We start from the raw sequence: 18,980 nt of genomic DNA, 5'->3' as shown, positions 1-18,980 counted from the left end.
AGTTTAGTACTCTTCTCTTAGGACCACTCTCCTCTTTGTCTGAGTTTTCTAAAACTTGCAGAATTGTGGTCACTGTTCCCAAAGAAATCCCCCACCGCAACTCTACCACCTGGCCTGGCTCATTCCCCAACACCAGGTCCAATATGGCCCCTTCCTTCATTGAACTATTGACATACTGCTGTAGAAAACTCTCCTGTACGCTTCTGACAAATTCTGCCCCGTTCAGATCTCTAACATCAAGTGTATCTCAGTTAAGGTTGGGAAATCTCCCATCACCCTGTTGCCTCTACATCTTTCCATAATTTGTTTACCTATTTGTTCTTCTACTTCATGCTCACTGTAGGGAGGCCCAATAATGTAACTGCACCATTCTTATTTCTCAGCTGCACCCATAATGTCTCAGTACTCGAGTCCTCCATAGTGTACCTTTTACTTCCCTCCCTGTCCTGTCTGAAGTGATACCTGTAAGTGTGATGTATTTGGATTTCCAAATAGTATTCCATAAGGTGCTGCATCAAAAATTAGTAAATAAAATAAGAGCCCATGCTATGTAGATTGTTTAGCCAACAGGAAGCCAAAATCATTTTCAGGTTAGCAGGATGTAAACAGTGGAGTATCATATGCATCAGAACTGGAGCTGTAGCTATTTACAATCCACATCAGAAACCTCATTGGAGGGACTATGGTTGTTAGATTTACTGATGGCACAAAGATGTGTAGAAAAGTAAGTTGTGAAAAGGACAGAAGGAGTCTGCAAATTAATATAAATGCATTAAATGGATAGGCAAAGCAAACATCTCCATTTCAGCAGAAAGAAACAAAAAATAGCAAGTTAAAATGAAACGACTTAATAGAACTTTACAATATAGAATTTGGTGTTCTAGTACATGAATCACAAAATGTTTGTATTCAAGTACAACAAAGGCAAATCTAGTATATTTTAAATAAGTATTGCTGTAGTTGTAAAAGATCTTGAACGCAGTCTCACTGATGTACAGTATGAAAGTATGTAATTTCATTGGAAGCAGGAAGACTCAGATTGACTTAACGGAGATGAGGATGAGGAGATTGCATTTGAGGTATAGTTGTGCAGGTTGGACAAATCGATTAGAATTCAGAAAAATGGGAGGTGATCTCCGTGAAACGTGATATTCTGAGGGGAATTGACAGGAAAAATGCAGGTATGTTGTTTTGCATTTGGGAATGTCTCTAACTAGGAGGCCTTGTTCAAAACTTTGGTGTCTTCCATTTGAAGCTGAAATAAGGAGCATGCATTTTGAGTCCTGAGCCTGTGGAATTCTGTAGCCCAGACAGTTGTGGAGACTGGGTCATTAAGTACATAAGTACAGCTGAGTTAATTAGATTTTGATCTATAAGTGAATGTAGGCTGATAGGTGGGGAAAAAAGGAAGTGGATCTGATCAACAATAATATAAAATTGCAGAGCTGGTTTGAGGAACTGAATTGCCAACTCTAGCTCCTAATTCTTCTATAATGGGTGCATAACTGGCAATCCAGTGACAAATTGAAAATTTGATCTATAACCTTTAGTTTAAACTGCTTGATGTCCAAGGATCATTTTGGCATGCTTACTTTCTGATCCGTTCTATTACAATTCGCACATTTGATATGGAGAGAATCTTGCCATGTACAAGTCACAACAAAGAAATAGTTTAACTTTATTGCAGTTGTATCTCTGTTCAGTATGAACAAATGGAAAATATACTTGGATGCTATATGCTAAATTAATTAGATTAGATTCCCTACAGTATGGCAACCGGTCATTTGGCCCAACAGGTCCACACCAACCTGCTGAAGAGTAACCCACCCAATTAATTAGCTTTTCTCCTTAGATTTTTGATATTACTATCATATTTTGATTGATTTGGGAAAAAAAAACATTATTTACTTTAGCTCTTTTGACATAGGTTTTTCCCTTAAATATGATTTAAGATTCTATTAAATGAAGTGAGCTGGTCACCTTGTTGTATGCTGTGTCTAAATAGTGAGCTGACAAACTGCTGATTGATGTAGTTGAATCAGTTTGTGCTCACATCTGCTTGTGACCAGTATGCTGGTTAGAGTTCAAGTGCATTACTGTATGTAGTTGTCATCACATCATAGGAAACTTCTAAACCCTGAAGTCAATGCAAACGGAGATCAATGTGCAGTATCTGGTGGAAGGAATGAGGGAAACAACTAGATTAGAACATTTCAAATTCAAAATTACTTGACCAAATAAACTTGATACATAAAGCGAGAGGTAGATTTAGAGTGGCACTGTGCAATTTTGGACTGGTATTAGGAAATGTCTTTTTCCAGAAAAAGTAGTTGAGACCCACAACACAATAATTTTAGGGACTGCTTTTATTAGAAAAGTGTACTACGGGAAAGTGAATGAACATCTCAGCTGAAGAAATATTGAATTTTTGCAGATTTACAGTATGACCATTAAAGAAAATATGACTATTTTCTGAAAAGAAATCTGATTTGAAATTTGTGAATTCATGTAATATTGCCCAGATGTACTTAACATGAATTTATTAATAACTGCATGCTGGTCAGTTGACAAAAGATTATTGAAGGCCAAGAAAATTGCCTTTTTTAAAAAGAAAATCCCTTCCACCATAAATATTCAACAAAATATTTCAGTTTTGCTATTGTTTTGTTTTCTTTACCATAGGAAGAGGCTGAATTTATCCTTCATGCCTGTATTACTTATACATTGAACTTAATGACCCAACAGCCTATGAAGAGGAGTTGATTCCAACCTCTTACATGTCACGATATGTAGACGACCCAAGCTTTGGGTATAAAGATTTTGCCAGACGAGGAGATGACCATTTACCTACGTTCAGAGCGCAGGTAATTTGTCTTCCAATTTGTGGGGAAGGGTGAGTTTTGAAAACAACAGAAATGGAGCTCGCTCTTATTTTAAAAAAAAAATAATGAAATGAAATGCATTGTTTCAATCAGAAGAGCTACATATATTTGGGAATGAAACTGTCAAGATTCTGGTGCTGGAAAAGCACATCACCAACCCAAAGAAACATAAATAGAAAGCAGGAAGCATCAGCAGTGTTTGGTCTGGAGGCTCACTGAAGATGTTACCTAGAATGGTGATGAAATGTCTGAAAATGATCCTTCCAGCTCAGTGAGCAAACCTACATCCATTAAACACCATTTTAACCAGCAAGTTTAAGATTAGAAACGGAGCTATTTATGACGGTTGAAATTCAAGTGATAAGCTTGCTCAACAAATGTGTCCAAAATTCAGCATTCATCGGAGGCTTAATGTTCAGATTTTCACACATAGAAACATGGTAACCTGTTTAGTGAAATGGATAATACATCACTTACATCCTTCTGATTGTTCGAAACCTTGTGTATGGAGATTCACTCCACTAAGGAGTGATAGTAGGCAAATATTTTTGCTTGCTGTTCAGCCCCCTGTTTTACTGTACATTTTTTAACCTGTTCCCTGATGAAAGAAAGTGATCTTATATTGCTATATATTTTTAATCTTATTCCTTCATATGTATTTCTATTTATCTTGCATATTTCTGCAGGATTATTGCTGGGAGGACCATGGTTTTTCTCTTGTTAATCGACTTTATTCTGATATTGGTCAACTGCTTGATGAAAAGTTTCATGTGGTCCGTAACCTAACCTACTACACCATGGCTACACATGAAGATGTAGACACAACCATGTTAAGAAGAGCTATATGGAACTATGTTCATTGCATGTTTGGCATAAGGTAGGGCTTCATAACCAAAAATGAATTTTGTGACTCTTCAAAGAAATTGCATTTGCCCTGGTGAACAATTCTGAACAATTTACATTACGCATGAGCAAATAGTCTTAGTCTTAATCAAGTTTATTTAGTCTGCTCCTTCACATCTTTGCTGTATAACCATAATCTAAATGACCTGAAACTTTGACATACTGTCATCCTGTGCCATGAGCTCTAGAAGTGAACACTGTTGTCTGTATAAAGTTATATAAATAAACATGAATGTTCTTTTTAAAATCTGTGCTGACTCCTGCTAAGCATTTCCTCTCAATGGAAACATGTGGTGAAATGTTTCCTTTCTTCTAAAATAGTCATTGATGCATTTGTTTTTACACAGAACAGTGAGCAAAGAACAATACAGCACAGGAACAGGCCCTTTCACCCTCCAGATTCTGGAGTAGAGTGGTGGTGGAAAAGCACAGCAGTTCAGGCAGCATCCGAAGAGCAGGAAAATCGACGTTTCGGGCAAAAGCCCTTCATCAGGAATACAGGTAGAGTGCCTGAAGGGTGGAGAGATAAATGAGAGGTCCTCCTCTCATTTATCTCTCCACCCTTCAGGCACTCTACCTGTATTCCTGATGAAGGGCTTTTGCCCGAAACGTCGATTTTCCTGCTCTTCGGATGCTGCCTGAACTGCTGTGCTTTTCCAACGCCACTCTACTCCAGAATCTGGTTTCCAGCGTCTGAAATCATTCTTTTTACCCTTTGGCCCTCCAAGCCTGTCCTAACATATGTTGGTTTTTTTGATTTTATTTTAACCAAAATATGACATTTAACCTTAACTTTGCCTTAAAAATAATCATGTTCCTTGATTGCAAAAACTTCAACTAATTTGACATTTGGTTGTTTTGGGTTAAGCTATCAAGTTGACAGTGATTTCATTACAATAAAACCAAGAACTGTGGATGCTGGAAATCTCGAACAAAAACATAAACTGCAGAAGAAACTCAGCAGGCTCAGTTTCTGATGAAGAGTCCCTGATGATGCCAGACCTGCTGAGTATCTCCAGCAGTTTCTGCTTCTGTAGCAGTTTCATTAACTTGTTCTCTTTCCCCTTTGATAATTGAATTGCCGTAGCCCTTTTGTTAATGGTATTCTGTGATTTTTCAAATTTAAAACTCATTTTGCACAAAGTGTAGATATTGTAGATCCATAATAAGTTATGGCATGGGTGACAATTAGATGGGATGTGAGGTTTCGTTTTTGTGATGGCAGGTTGAGCTGCAGAAAGAAAGGCTATAAAATGTTTTGTAGTGTGCTGAGCATTACCTCAGTCTTTAGCAAGTCTATACCTGAAGTATAGTGAGTGTCATAAATACTCATTTACATGAAATAGTCTTCAATTAAGTACCAAGCTTCATAAAGTTAGTTGTATGAAGAAAGCTTCAATTGTGAACCAATTGTGGCCTTGGTTCACAATTGCATAAAAGTATTGTGCATCATTTGGGCTTTATGCAATTGTAGTGAAAGGAAAACAACTGTTCCTGCTGATCCCTATATGGCACTAGTACAAGTTATCTGTTGACTAGTTGGTATTTGTATGCCAAGGACATGCCATGTAGAGAAGGAAGAGTGGATAGAAAGTAATGTTTGGATGTGAAAGAAGGATGAGAAGATCTGACAGAGGGTAGTTCTTGAGAGAAGGTACTAGACAACTAGGTGTGGACGTACTGTAAAGCTGGTGGAGTTAAGCCATGATTACAGGCAGTGATTATAAGTTGGATGATGGATCTGGAAGATGGGCTTGGTGCTGTCTGTTTAAAGGGTACTGTGGTCTGAATTGAAAGTGTTGGTGCTATAGGGTAATCTTGGTTAAAGTGAAGGAGTCCCATTTGATATGGGGTAGAGGCAGTGTCAGATATTCAAAAGACTCATGGGGTGTGCCCTGGGACCAGATAAAAAACATTGACCAGGATAATGGGACGATTCAGGGTCAGAGCGAATATTTAGATGGTCACAAATGTCCTTCAGGTATCTATGGGAACATTAATAATATCTAGTGTTGAGTGGGTGGGGCAGTGGTGCACAAACTAATAGAGGGGAGAAAAGAAATTATGGCTGTGTCAGACAAGGTGACAGGAATAGGACAAAGTGCAGGAAAATCATATTCATCGTAATCTTCTCATTCTGAATGAGAGTGCCCTTGTATGATCTGTCAAGGGCAACCTGATCTTCATGTTTTTTCCACTGCCAGACCTCTATTGCTTTCCTGGCATGTGCATCTAGCCCTGCCTTCCACCCTTGATTTTTGGGAATGTAATTGAGACAGATAAGGGAGAATCGGTGGATCTGGTTGACTTGGATTTTCAGAAACATTTTCAATAAATTCTCATAAGTGGTTGGTGTGCAAAATAGCACATGGGATCTGGGATAAACAAGAGCAAGAGCAGACATTCTGTATGATCACCGTGCCATGCTCCTGCTCCCCTTGACATTTTCAGACTCCTGAAATCTGTCTTTTTCTTAAACATATTCAGTGATCTGCCCTCAAACTTTCTGTGATGGGCTCACCACCCTCTCATTATCCTCATCTCAGTCCAAAATGGCCTACCCATTTCCTGAGATTATGAATCTTTATTATGGCTGCCCCATACAGAGGAAAAATCTTACCTGCCAGAACGTTTTAATTTTCCCTGAGATTCCCCCTCCTACTTCTGTAATCCAGTGATCAGAGGCCCTTGTCATTCCAGAATCAGTGTGGTGGACCTTTACTGCACTGCCTCTCTGGTAAGTAGACGTTTTCTTAGATAAGGGGATCCGACCTGGACACTACTTCAGATGCACATGGCTGTAGTAAGACTTCCTTATTCATGTTCTCAGGTCCTCTTGCAATAGAGGCCAATATACCATTTGTTTTCCTGGCTGTTTGGCTATACCTTCACATTTGTTTTCAGTAACTGTTGTACAAAGATATTCAGATCACTTCTCAAATTAATGTTATCCAATCTAGATAAACTGTTCCACTATGTTTATCCTGCTAAATGTAGGAAAATTGACGTTCATTCAAATTATCTTGCCTTTATTGTGCATTTGCCTCGCACAAATTGTCTAAATTCACCCTGAATGCTCCTTGCATCATCCTCATTACTCACTATTCTACCTAGTTTTGCACCATCAGTAAAATTTGAAATATTACATTGATACCCTCGTATGTTGATATATTGGCCCAAATGTTCTGATCAGAAGCAGCACAGATTGGAGTTGCACATCCAGATGATGCGGAATCAGAGTCAACAAACTCAATGGGAATTGCTTGGGAATCTGAACAGCCCAATGTACAATCGCTTTGCCAATGGAATTCTCTGCAAAAAAAAAGCCTTAAAACAGAGAATTTAGATAGTTTTGCATCTAATATTTGTCTCTGAGTACAGGGGGTGCAGGAGTCCACTTGGAAATCAGAGGGGAGAAAAGAGGACATGTGATAGGTTTGGCAGATTGGTGTCATGGTGAGCAGTGGCAGATTGGTGTCATGGTGAGCAGTGACAGATTATCTAAGATTATCTAATGGTATCTTGATCAACTGGGCCAGTGGGCCAAGGAATTTAGTTGGAGTTTAATTCCGACAAATGCGAGGTTTCGTGTTTTGGTAAGACAAACCAAGGAGGGACTTATGCCATTAATAATCAGGTCCTGGGGAGCGTTGACCACAGGGGTGCAGATATACAGCTCCTTGAAAGTGGTGTCACAGGTAGACAGGGTGGGGCATCCATCAGTCACAGATTTGAGTACAGGAGTTGAGATGAGATATTACAGCTGCACAAGACATTCTTAAAGCCACGTTTGAGGTATTTCATACAAACTCATCACCCTGCCATAGGAAGGACGTTATTAAACTGGAAAGGCAAAAAAGAGGTTACTGAGACTGGAATGTTGAGTTATTCGGATGTAGCTATTAGAGCAAAAAGGGTGTTCTGCTGAGAAATTAGGCAGGAGGGTGAAAAGTAGGTACTCTGGTAATAATATCTGGATTAATGTCAGTGCCATATGTGTGAGAGAGTAGGAATAGGAGGATAGAGCAGATGAATGCATGGCTCAGGAGGTGGAACAGGGGAGAAGGAAACACATTTTTGGATCATGGGAATCTCTTCTGGGATGGAAGAGATGGGTTGCACCTAAATTGGAAGGTGTCTAATATACTAATGGGGAGATTTTCTAAAGCCACCTGGAAGGGACACAGAGATAGTGACAAAAGGGATGTGAAGTTGGGGAAAGGAGCAAGTCAAATAGTCAATGCAGGCAGGAACAAACCAGAGAAGTCATGTATGAATAATAAATTAAACTGCATTTATTTCAATGCAGGAGGCCTGACAGGTAAGGCAGTGAATTCAGGGCATGGTTGGGAACATGGGACTGGGATATCATAGCTATTACAGAGACGTGGCTCAGGGAAGAGCAGGACTAGTAGCTCAAAGTTCCAGGATGTAGATGTGAATAGGAAGTATAGAAATAGAAGTAGGAGAGAAGGGGGAGTGGTGCTTTTGATTTAAGGATAATGTGACTGCTATACTTAGGGAAGATATTCCTGGCGATACATCCAGAGAAGTTAGTTCTGTGGAAGTGAGAAATAAGAAAGAGATTATCACCTTTTTTTTTTTAACTGGGATTGTATGACCTTTCCCTCCCTCCCCCCTCCTTTCCTCCCCCCCACCCCCCTCTTCCCCCCCCACCCCCCTCTCCCCCTCCCACCCCCCTCTCCCCCTCCTCCTCTCCTTCTTCCCCCCCCCCCCCCCCATGACCCTCTCTAGTGTGCAAGCAGGCTATTTGACCCAATGAGTCTACACCCACCCTTCAAAGAGCATCCAATCATCACCCCCACCCCACCTGTCCCTGTAATCCCACATTTACAATGGCTAATCCACTGAATTAAGTTTCCAAGCATCGACTAGGACTGTCATGCTATTAAGGGTTCAGATGGAGAGGAATGCAAGGGTGTTAAAGAAAATATTGCTATTTAGCATCTACTATAGAAGGTGCAAAACTCTGCCTACCCTTGGGAAATAAGTTAGGGCAGGTGATGGAGGTGTCAGTGGGGGAGTACTTTGGGGCAAATGATCATAACTATTTTAATACAAATAGAATTATAGAAAAGAATAAACCTGATCTACAAGTTAAAGTTCTAAATTGGAAGAAGGCTAGTTTTACAATATTAAGCAAGAACTTTCAAAAGTTGATTGGAAGCAGATATTCGCAGGTAAAGGGACAGCTGGAAAATGGGAAACCTTCAAAAATGAGTTAACAAGAGTCTAGAGACAGTATATTCCTGTTAGGGTGAAGGGCAAGGCTGGTATCCATATTAAAAATGAAGAGCTACTGGAGTCTTAAAACACAAAGGTGAATAAATTCCTGGGACTGGACCATGGAACTCTGTGGGAAGCTCGAGAAGTGATTGCTGTGCCCCTTGCTGAGACATTTGTATAATTGAGAGCCACAGGTGAGGTGCTGGAAAACTGGATGTCAGCTCACATGGTGCCACTATTTAAGAAAGGTGGAAAGGAAATGCCAGGGAACTACAGACCAGTCAGCTTGATTTCAGTTTAGGGAATGCTAGATGACAAGTGAAATTGAGGTTCTTGTCAAGAAAAAGAAGGAAGCATGTGCCTGATATAGACAGCAGATGTTGAATGAATCCCTCAAGTACAAGGGGGCAATAGGAGTATATGCAAGCAAAATCAGAAAGGTAAGAAGGAGACATGAGATGGCTTTAACAAATAGCATTAAGGTGAGTCCAAAGGGTTTCTACGAATTCATTAAGGACATGAGAGTACTACATACAGTTTTAGTCAGCCTATTATAGGAAAGACATAGTTAAACTGGAAAGAGTGCAAAAAGGTTTTACGAGGATGTTTCCAGGACTAATAGGCATGAGTTATCAAGAGATGTTGGCCAGGATAGGACTTCATTCCTTGGAACGTGGCAGAATGAGGGATGACCTTACTGAGGTGCACAAAATCCTGAGGGGCATATTTAGTATAAATGCATATAGTCTTTTTCCCAGGGATAGGGAATTGAAGACTAGAGGCCGCTGGTTTAAGGTTAGAGGGGAAATATTTAAGAGCAACCTGAGGGCAACTTCTTCAGAAAGTGGTGCATATACGGAATGAGCTGCCAGAGAAACAGGTTGAGACAGATACAATAGCAATATTTTAAAAAACATTTGGATAGGTACATGGATGGGAAGGGTTCAGAGAGATATGGACCAAATGCAGGCAGTTGGAACTAGCTGAGTGGACATTATGGTCAGCATGGGTTGAAGAGCCTGATTCCTGTTGTTTCCATTACTGTATGACCTTATGACTCTAAGAGTAACTAGGGGGAGAATAAGGCCCCTTAAAGGTCAGCAAGGCTGCCTATATATGGAATTGCAGGAGATACTAAATGAATATTTTGCATCAGTGTTTACTGTGGAGAAGTATGTGGAAGGTAGAGAACTTAGGAAATAATTAGTGATATCTTGAAAAGTATCCATCTTAGAGATGGAGATGCTGGATGTTTTAAAATGGAAAGGTGAATAAATCCCTGGGACTGGACCAGGGAACTTTGTGGGAAGCTAGGGAAGTGATTGTTGGACCCCTTGCTGAGATAGTTGTATAATCGATAGTCACATAGTTCCACTATTTAAGAAAGGTGGTAAGGAAATGTCAGGGAACTACAGACCAGTCAGCTTGACTTCAGTGGTGGGCAAGTTGTTTGAGAGAATTCTGTGTGATAGAATCTATATGTATTTGGAAAGGCAAGGACTGATTAGGGATAGTCAACATGGCTCTGTGCATGGAAATCATGTCTCACTAACTTGGTTGAGTTTGTTTGAAGAAGTGGCAAAGAGAATTGATGAGAACAAAGCAGTGAATGTTGTTTGTGTGGACTTCAGTAAGGCATTCAACAAGATTCCGCATGGTAGACTGGTAAACAAGGAGAAAGTGAGGACTGCAGATGCTGGAGATCAGAGCTGAAAATGTGTTGCTGGAAAAGCGCAGCAGGCCAGGCAGCATCCAAGGAGCAGGAGAATCAACGTTTCGGGTATAAGCCCTTCTTCATTCCTGAATAATGCAGGTTTGCTCAAGAATTCAACCATTGCGTTACAGAAAAATCACTTGTAAATAATTTGGGTATGAATGGTTGGTAAGTCTTGCAGTTTACACCAAAATTGGACAGCAAAGAAGGATACCTCAGGCTAGAATGCACTGAGGACTGGCCAAAGTAGTTTTATTAAGATAAATGTGAGGTGCTGCATTTTGGAAAGGTAAGTTGGTGCAGGACTTATTTACTTAATGGTAAAGTCCTGGGCAGTGTTGCCAAACAAAGAAAACTTGGGAGTGCCTGTTCATAGTTCCTTGAAAGTGGAGTCACAGGTAGTTAGGATAGTGAAGAAGACATTTGTTACACTTGTCTTCATTGGTCAGTGCTTTGAGTATCGGAGTTGGGAGGTAATGTTACAACTGTACGGACATTAATTCAGCCACTTTTGCAATTCTGGTCTCCCTGCTCTGGGAAGGATGTTTTAAACTTGAAAGGAATCAGAAAAGCTCTGCAAGAATGTTGTCAGGGTTGGATGGGCTGAATAGGCTGGGGCTGTTTTACCTGGAGCATCAGAGGCTGAGGGGTGAACTTAATGATTTATAAAATCATTAGGGGTAATGGCCTGGGTGAACAGCCAAGGTCTTATCCCCAGGGTAGCAGAGTGCAAAACTAGAGTGCATAGGTTTAGGATGAGAGGGGAAAGAGGGACGTAAGGGGCAACTTTTTCATGCAAAGGATGGTCTGTGTATGTAATTAGACACCAGAGGAAGTGATTTATACAATTACAACACTTAAAAGGCATCTGGATGGGTATATGAATAGGAAGGGTTTGGAGGGATATGAACATAATGCTGGCAAATGGGATTAAATTAAGGTTATCTGGTTGGCATGGAAGAATTTGACTGAAGGGTCTGCTTCCTTAATGTACATCTCTATGACTCGAAATATGTTAAGGGGAAAAGATTAACTCTGAAAAGAATATGGCCTCTTTAATGTGGCCATTTGTGTGGAATAACAGGAAATGGGTGACTTGGAAAATGAATGGTTTGCATCAGTATTCATTTTGGTGAAGGATGTGGAAGTTAGGAAACTTGGGAAAATAATTTTAGTGATGTCTTGAAAAGAATCCAGTTAATGAGGAGCTACTGGCAATCTTAAAATGCATAAAAGTAGACAAATCGCTGGGACCTGATCAGGTGTATCCCAGAACTTTGTGCATAATGAGGTAAGAGTTTGCTGGGCTCTTTGAGATATTTGTATTATCAACAGCCATGTGTGAGGTGCTGGAAGACTGGAGGGTGGCTAATGTGTGGTGTTCTTTAAGGAAGCTGGTACGGAAAAGCCAGGGAACCTTGTGCGATGAGCCTGAGGTCTGTGGTGGTTAAGAGGGACAGGATTTACACACATTTGGAAAGGCAAGGACTAATCAGAGTTAGTCAACATGGTTTTGTTTGTGAGAAATTGTCTCACATGAGTTTCCTTTATAGTTTTACAGCAATTAAGATGATAATTGAGGCAGTTGTATGTTCCTCCTGCAAGATGTTCGAGCTCAAAGAGACTTCCATTGCCACTGATGACTACACCTGTGGGAAGTGCATCCAGCTGCAGCTCTGGGGAGACCATGCTAGGGAGCTGGACTGGATCCACTCAGGATCATCTGAGATGCTGAGCGCTTCATAGATAAGCGTTTTAGTGAGGTGGTCACACCTAAGGTGCAGGCAGAGAGTAGTTGGGTGATCACTAGGAAAGGCAAAGGGGGTAGGCAGAGAGTGCAGGAATCCCCTGTGGCTGTTCCCCTTGAAAACAAGTATACTATTTGGGAATGATCTATGGGTAAGCAATAATAGTCAGATTTGGTGGTGCTATGACTGGCTCTGAGGCACAGTGGGTAAAGGTAAACAGGACCTCAGTGATAGGAGACTAAATAGATAGGAGATCTTGTGACTGCAAATGGCAATCCAGGATGGTGTGTTGCCTCCTTGATGCCAGGGTCCAGGATGTCTGAGTGACTGCAGAATGTTCTCAAGAGGGAGGGTGAGCAGCCAGAAGTCATTGTGCGCATTGGCACAAACTAAGTATGACTTGGAGGTGCCAGTGTTGGACTGGGATGGACAAATTTAAAAATCTCAACACCAGGTTATAGTCCAACAGGTTTGTTTGGAAGCACTAACTTTCGAAGCACTGCTTCTTCATCAGGTGGTTGTCACTGGATGAAGAAGCAACACTTTGAAAGCTAGTATTTCTAAATAAACCTGGTGTTGCGTGATTTTTAACAAATGAAGTATGTAGAAACAGTGATGAGGTCTGCAGAGTGGTTATAGAAAGTTAGGAAAAATGTTTAAAAACCAAGACCTCCTTGGTGGTGATCTCAGGATTACTTCCAGTGCCATGTGCTAGTGAGGGTAAGAACAGGTGGATATGGCAGATGAATGCATGGCTTAAAAAATTGGTGCAGGTGTCAGGGATTCAGATTTTTAGGTCATTGGGATTTTGTCTGGGGCAGAGATGACCTGTTCAAGAGGGATGGGTTGCACCTGAACTGGAGGGAACCGATATCTTGGCGGCCAGGTTTGCTAGTGCTGCAAGAGAGGCTTTAAACTCTGTTTAAAGGTAGCTGGGTGGGATCATCAATAGCAAGGAGGCAAGTGCAAGGCATAAAGGAGATACAGTAGTCAGATTTTACAATTGGGGGAAGGGAAATTACGATGCTGTAAGACAGGATTTGAGGAGCATACGTTGGGAGCATAGGCTGTCAGGGAAGGATGTGGTGGAAATGTGGAACTTTTTCAAGGAGCAGATACGACGTGTCCTTGATATGTATGTACCTATCAGGCAGGAAAGAAATGGTCGTGTGAGGGAGCCTTGGTTGACGAGGGAGGTTGTATGTCTAGTAAAGAGGAAGAAGGAGGCTTACATAAGGTTGAGAAAACAGGGTTCAGACAGAGCAGTGGAGGGATACAGGATAGCTAGAAGGGACCTGAAGAAAGGGATTAGGAGAGCTAAGAGAGGGCAAGAAAAATCCTTGGCGGATAGGATCAAGGATAACCCCAAGGCATTTTATGCGTATGTGAGAAACCTGAGAATGATGAGAACGAGGGTAGGTCCGATCAAGGACAGTAGTGGGAGACTGTGTATTGAGTCGGAAGAGATAGGAGAGGTCTTGAACAAGTACTTCTCTTCAGTATTTACGAACGAGAGGGACCGTATTGTTGAAGAGGAGAGTGTGAAACGGACTGTTAAGCTAGAAGAGATACCTGTTAGGAAGGAAGATGTGTTGGACATTTTGAACAACTTGAGGATAGACAAGTCCTCCGGGCCTGACGGGATATATCCTAGGATTATGTGGGAGGCAAGAGAGGAAATTGCAGTACCGTTGGCAATGATCTTCTCGTCTTCACTGGCAACGGGGGTGGTACCAGGGGACTGGAGAGTGGCGAATGTTGTGCCCCTGTTCAAAAAAGGGAATAGGGATAACCCCGGGAATTACAGGCCAGTTAGTCTTACTTCTGTGGTAGGCAAAGTAATGGAAAGGGTACTGAGGGATAGGATTTACGAGTATCTGGAAAGACACTGCTTGATTAGGGACAGCCAGCACGGATTTGTGAAGGGTAGGTCTTGCCTTACAAGTCTTATTGAATTCTTCGAGGAGGTGACCAAGCATGTGGATGAGGGTAGAGCAGTGGATGTAGTGTACATGGATTTTAGTAAGGCATTTGATAAGGTTCCCCATGTTAGGCTTATGCGGAAAGTCAGGAGGCATGGGATAGAGGGAAATTTGGCCAATTGGATAGAAAACTGGCTAACCGGTCGAAGTCAGAGAGTGGTGGTAGATGGTAAATATTCAGCCTGGAGCCCAGTTACAAGTGGAGTTCCGCAGGGTTCAGTTCTGGGTCCTCTGCTGTTTGTAATTTTTATTAATGACTTAGATGAGGGAGTCGAAGGGTGGGTCAGTAAATTTGCAGACGATACGAAGATAGGTGGAGTTGTGGACAGTGAGGAGGACTGTTGTCGGCTGCAGAAGGACTTAGATATGATGCAGAGCTGGGCTGAGGAGTGGCAGATGGAGTTCAACCCTGCCAAGTGTGAGGTTGTCCATTTTGGAAGGACAAATAAGAATGCGGAATACAGGGTTAATGGTAGGGTTCTTAGTCAGGTGGAGGAACAGAGGGATCTTGGGGTCTATGTACATAGATCTTTGAAGGTTGCCACTCAGGTGGATAGAGTTTGTAAGAAGGCCTATGGAGTATTATCGTTCATTAGCAGAGGGATTGAATTCAAGAGTCGTGAAGTGATGTTGCAGGACTTTGGTTAGGCCACAGTTGGAGTACTGTGTGCAGTTCTGGTCGCCTCACTTTAGGAAAGATGTGGAAGCTTTGGAGAGGGTGCAGAGAAGATTTACCAGGATGTTGCCTGGAATGGAGAGTAGGTCGTACGAGGATAGGTTGAGAGTTCTCGGCCTTTTCTCGTTGGAACGGCGAAGGATGAGGGGTGACTTGATAGAGGTTTATAAGATGATCAGAGGAATAGATAGAGTAGACAGTCAGAGACTTTTTCCCCGGGTACAACAGTGTTACAAGGGGACATAAATTTAAGGTGAAGGGTGGAAGGTATAGGGGAGATGTCAGGGGTGGGTTCTTTACCCAGAGAGTGGTGGGGCATGGAATGTGCTGCCCGTGGGAGTGGTAGAGTCAGAATCATTGGCGACCTTTAAGCGGCATTTGGATAGGTACATGGATGGGTGCTTAATCTAGGTTAGAAGTTCGGCACAACATCGTGGGCCGAAGGGCCTGTTCTGTGCTGTATTGTTCTATGTTCTATGTTCTAAATAGAAGGTTGAAGATATTGGTCAGGCTGGAACATGGCAGGGAGTGTCGGATCAAATTGCATTTATTTCAATGCAAGAGGGCTGATGAATAAGGCCAATGAACTCTGGGCATGGATAGGTACATGGGAATGGGATATTACAGCCATTACAGAAGCATGGCTAAGGGAGGGACAGGACTGGCAGCTTAATGTGCCAGGCTATACGTGCTTTAGGTGGGGCAGAGGTGAGAGGAGGGGAATTTACATTTTTGATTGAGGTGAGTATCACAGCATAAATCAGATGAAATAACAGAAGGATCATTCAATAAGAAGGGGTTGTACTATAGGCCCCAAGTAGCTAATGGGAATTAGAGGAACAAATATGCAGTGAGACTGGGGAAACTTGCAGGAGCAAAAGGGTTGTCATAGTAGGGGTTTTAATTTTCTTCACATAGACTAGGACTGCCAGAGCTTTAATGGCTTAGATGGGGTGGAACTTAAGTGCATTTAGGAAAGCTTACTCAAGCAGTATATAGTGCCCTACTCGGGAAAGGGCAAACCTCGACTTACTCTTGGGAAATAGGACAGAGCAGATGACGGAAGTGATAGTGGGTGACTTTTGGACCAGTCACCATACTTCTATGAATTTTAAAATTGTTTTTGAGAGGGCAAAAATGGTCTACAGATTCAAGCTCTAAATGGGGGCAAGGTGAATTTTGATGAAATTAGGAGCTTGCAGGGGTTGATTGGAATACTTTGTTTCGAGACAAAGGGACCTCTGACAAGCGGGTGGCATTTAAAAGTGTGATAACTAGAATTCCAGGTGAGGGTGAACGGTGAAGGGCAAGGTTGGCAGGAATAGGAAACCCTGGATGACAACAGTTATTGAGACTTGGACTCGGAAAAAAAGGTGTGGTTCCAGTATAGGTGGCTGGGATCAAAGGAATCCCTGGAGGTATACTGGGAATACATGAGCTTACTGAAAAAGGAAATCAGCAGGGCAAAAAGCAGGCATGAGATAGCTTTGGCTGAGAAGATTAGGATGAATCCAAAGAGATTCTTTAAGTATATTAAAGGAAAAAAAATAGCTAGAGAGAATAGGACCCCTCAACGACCAAAGTGGACATATAGTTGTGGAACCACAGGAGGTGGGTAAGGTTCTCAATGAAAATTTCTTCCGTGTTTACCATGGAGAAAGAAATGAAGACATGGGAACTTGAAGTTAGTGGTGATATCATAGTAGAGTAGATGTTGGATGTATTAGAATACATGAAGGCAGATAAATCTCCTGGTCTTGACCAGATATATCCAGGAGCACTGCAAGAGGCTGATATGTTTGCATCACCACAGGTGAGGTCCTGGAAGACTGGAGGGTAGTGCATGTACCATTATTCAAGAAGGGCTGCAAAGAAAAGCCTGGTAACTGTAGACCAGTAAGTTTAACATCTGTAGTGGGTAAACTACTTGAAGATTCTGAGAGATGATATAAATGCATTTGGAAAAACGGTTTGATTAGGAGTAGCCATTCATGGCTTTGTGTGTGGGAAATCATGCTCACAAATTTAAGGTTGTTTAATGAAGTGACCAGGAATGTTAACGATGGTAGGCATAGTCTATATGGATTTCAGTAAGGCCTTTGGTCTACATGGTAGGCTGTTCTAGAAGGTAAAATTGCATGGAATCCAGGGTGAGCTAGCAACTTGGATACAAAATTGGCTTGATGGTAGGAAGCAGAGGGTAACAATGGAAGGATGCTTGGTGGACTAGAGGCCTGTGATTAGCGGTGTCAGGGGTCAGTGCTGAGCCCATTACTGTTTGTTATATCAATGATTTGGATGAGAATATCCAAGACATAATTAGTAAGTTTGTAGATGATACTAAACTAGGCAGTATCATGGACAATGAGGAAGGTTTTCAGAAATTGCAGCAGAACCTTGACCAGCTAGGGAAGTAGGCCAAGAAATGGTAATTGGAGTTTAATATAAACAAGTGTGAGGTCTTGCATTTTGGAAAGTCAAATCAAGGTAGGAGTTTCATGGTGAATGGTAGAGCCTTAAGGAGTATAGTGAAACAGAGGGATCTTTGAGTTCAGGTGCACAGTTTTCTAAAGTGGACTCTGGGGTAGACAGTGGTGAACAAGGCATTTTGGCACGTTTGCATTCATTGGTCAGTGCATTGTGTAAAGGGGTTGGGGCATCATATTGCATCTGTACAGGACATTGTTGAGACCTTCAATTCTGGCCTCTATGCTATAGGAAAGATGCTGTTAAACTTGAATAGGTGCAAAAAAAGATTTTAAAATATTATTGAGACTGGAGAGTTTGCTATTAGGAGAGGCTGAATAGGTTAGGACATTTCTTCCCTGAAGTGTAGGATGTTGAGGAGTGACCTTTTTAGAGATTTATAAAATCACTGGGGGCATGGATAGGATGAATAGCCAAGATCTCTTTCCCCTCTTTTTTCTCTTTCTCCCCCCCCCCCCCCCCCCGCCACCTCTGAAATGAGGGTAGGGGAGTCCAAAACTAGAGGACACAGGTTTAGGGTGAGAAGAGATTTTTAAAGTGACTTTTCTTGCAGATGTTGGTGCATGTATGGAATGAGCTGTCAGAGGAAGTGCTGGAGGCTGATACGGTTACAACATCTAAAAGACAACTGGATGGGTATATGAATAGGAAAGTTTTAGAGGGATATGGGGCAAATGGGACTACACTAGTTTAAGATATTTTAGTCAACATGTGCTGTATGACTCTAATACTTGTGACTAATCCTTCTTAATCCTTGCGGCATATCTCAGAAGTGACTTTTTTTTTTTGCTATCTTCTGTGAAGAGTTGTCATTTCCTTTTAATCCGTTATCAATTCTTCATTTCAGATTATAAGAGGCCTACATTTATCTTCATCCATGTTCTTTTCCTTTTTACACACTTATAGAAGTTCTTACAGTCAGCTTTTATGTTCTTTGTAAGTTTACTCTTGTGCTCTATTATTCTGCCCTTAACTGGCAACTTTATGCTTCTTTGTTGAACTCTAAATTGTTCCCAGACCACTGGTGTACTGATGCTTCTAGAAACTTTAAATGGCTCCTCTTTAGGACGGCATGGTGGCTCAGTAGTTAGCACTGCTTCCTCACAGCACCAGGCTCCCAGGTTCAATTCTAGCCTTGGGTGACTGCCTGTGTGGAGTTTGCACATTCTCCCTGTGTCTGCGTGGGTTTCCTCCCACAGTCCAAAGATGTGCAGATCAGGTAAATTTGCCATGCTAAATTGCCCATAGTGTTAGGCACATTAGTCAGAGGGAAATGGGACTGGGTGGGTTGCTCTTTGGAGGGTCGGTGTGGACTTGTTGGGCTGAAGGACCTGTTTCCAC

The 18,980-nt window shown here is 41.7% G+C and overlaps 1 protein-coding gene across 5 annotated transcripts in view; it reads left to right on the top strand.

Moving 5' to 3' along the window:
• LOC140481518 (sestrin-3-like) overlaps positions 1 to 18,980 on the top strand; it is a 178,454-nt gene that overhangs the window by 140,392 nt on the left and 19,082 nt on the right. For all 5 annotated transcript variants that reach the window (XM_072577843.1, XM_072577841.1, XM_072577842.1 and 2 more), the window contains 2 exons: positions 2,746 to 2,864; positions 3,569 to 3,759. In XM_072577843.1, coding sequence (XP_072433944.1) covers positions 2,746 to 2,864; positions 3,569 to 3,759 — 310 coding nt within the window. The remainder of the gene's footprint in view (positions 1 to 2,745; positions 2,865 to 3,568; positions 3,760 to 18,980) is intronic.

The sequence above is a fragment of the Chiloscyllium punctatum genome, chromosome 9 (assembly GCF_047496795.1).
Source record: "Chiloscyllium punctatum isolate Juve2018m chromosome 9, sChiPun1.3, whole genome shotgun sequence".
Classification (NCBI taxonomy): domain Eukaryota; kingdom Metazoa; phylum Chordata; class Chondrichthyes; order Orectolobiformes; family Hemiscylliidae; genus Chiloscyllium; species Chiloscyllium punctatum.
Note: the sequence above shows the minus strand (reverse complement) of the source record. Positions and strands in the feature narration are given on the sequence as shown.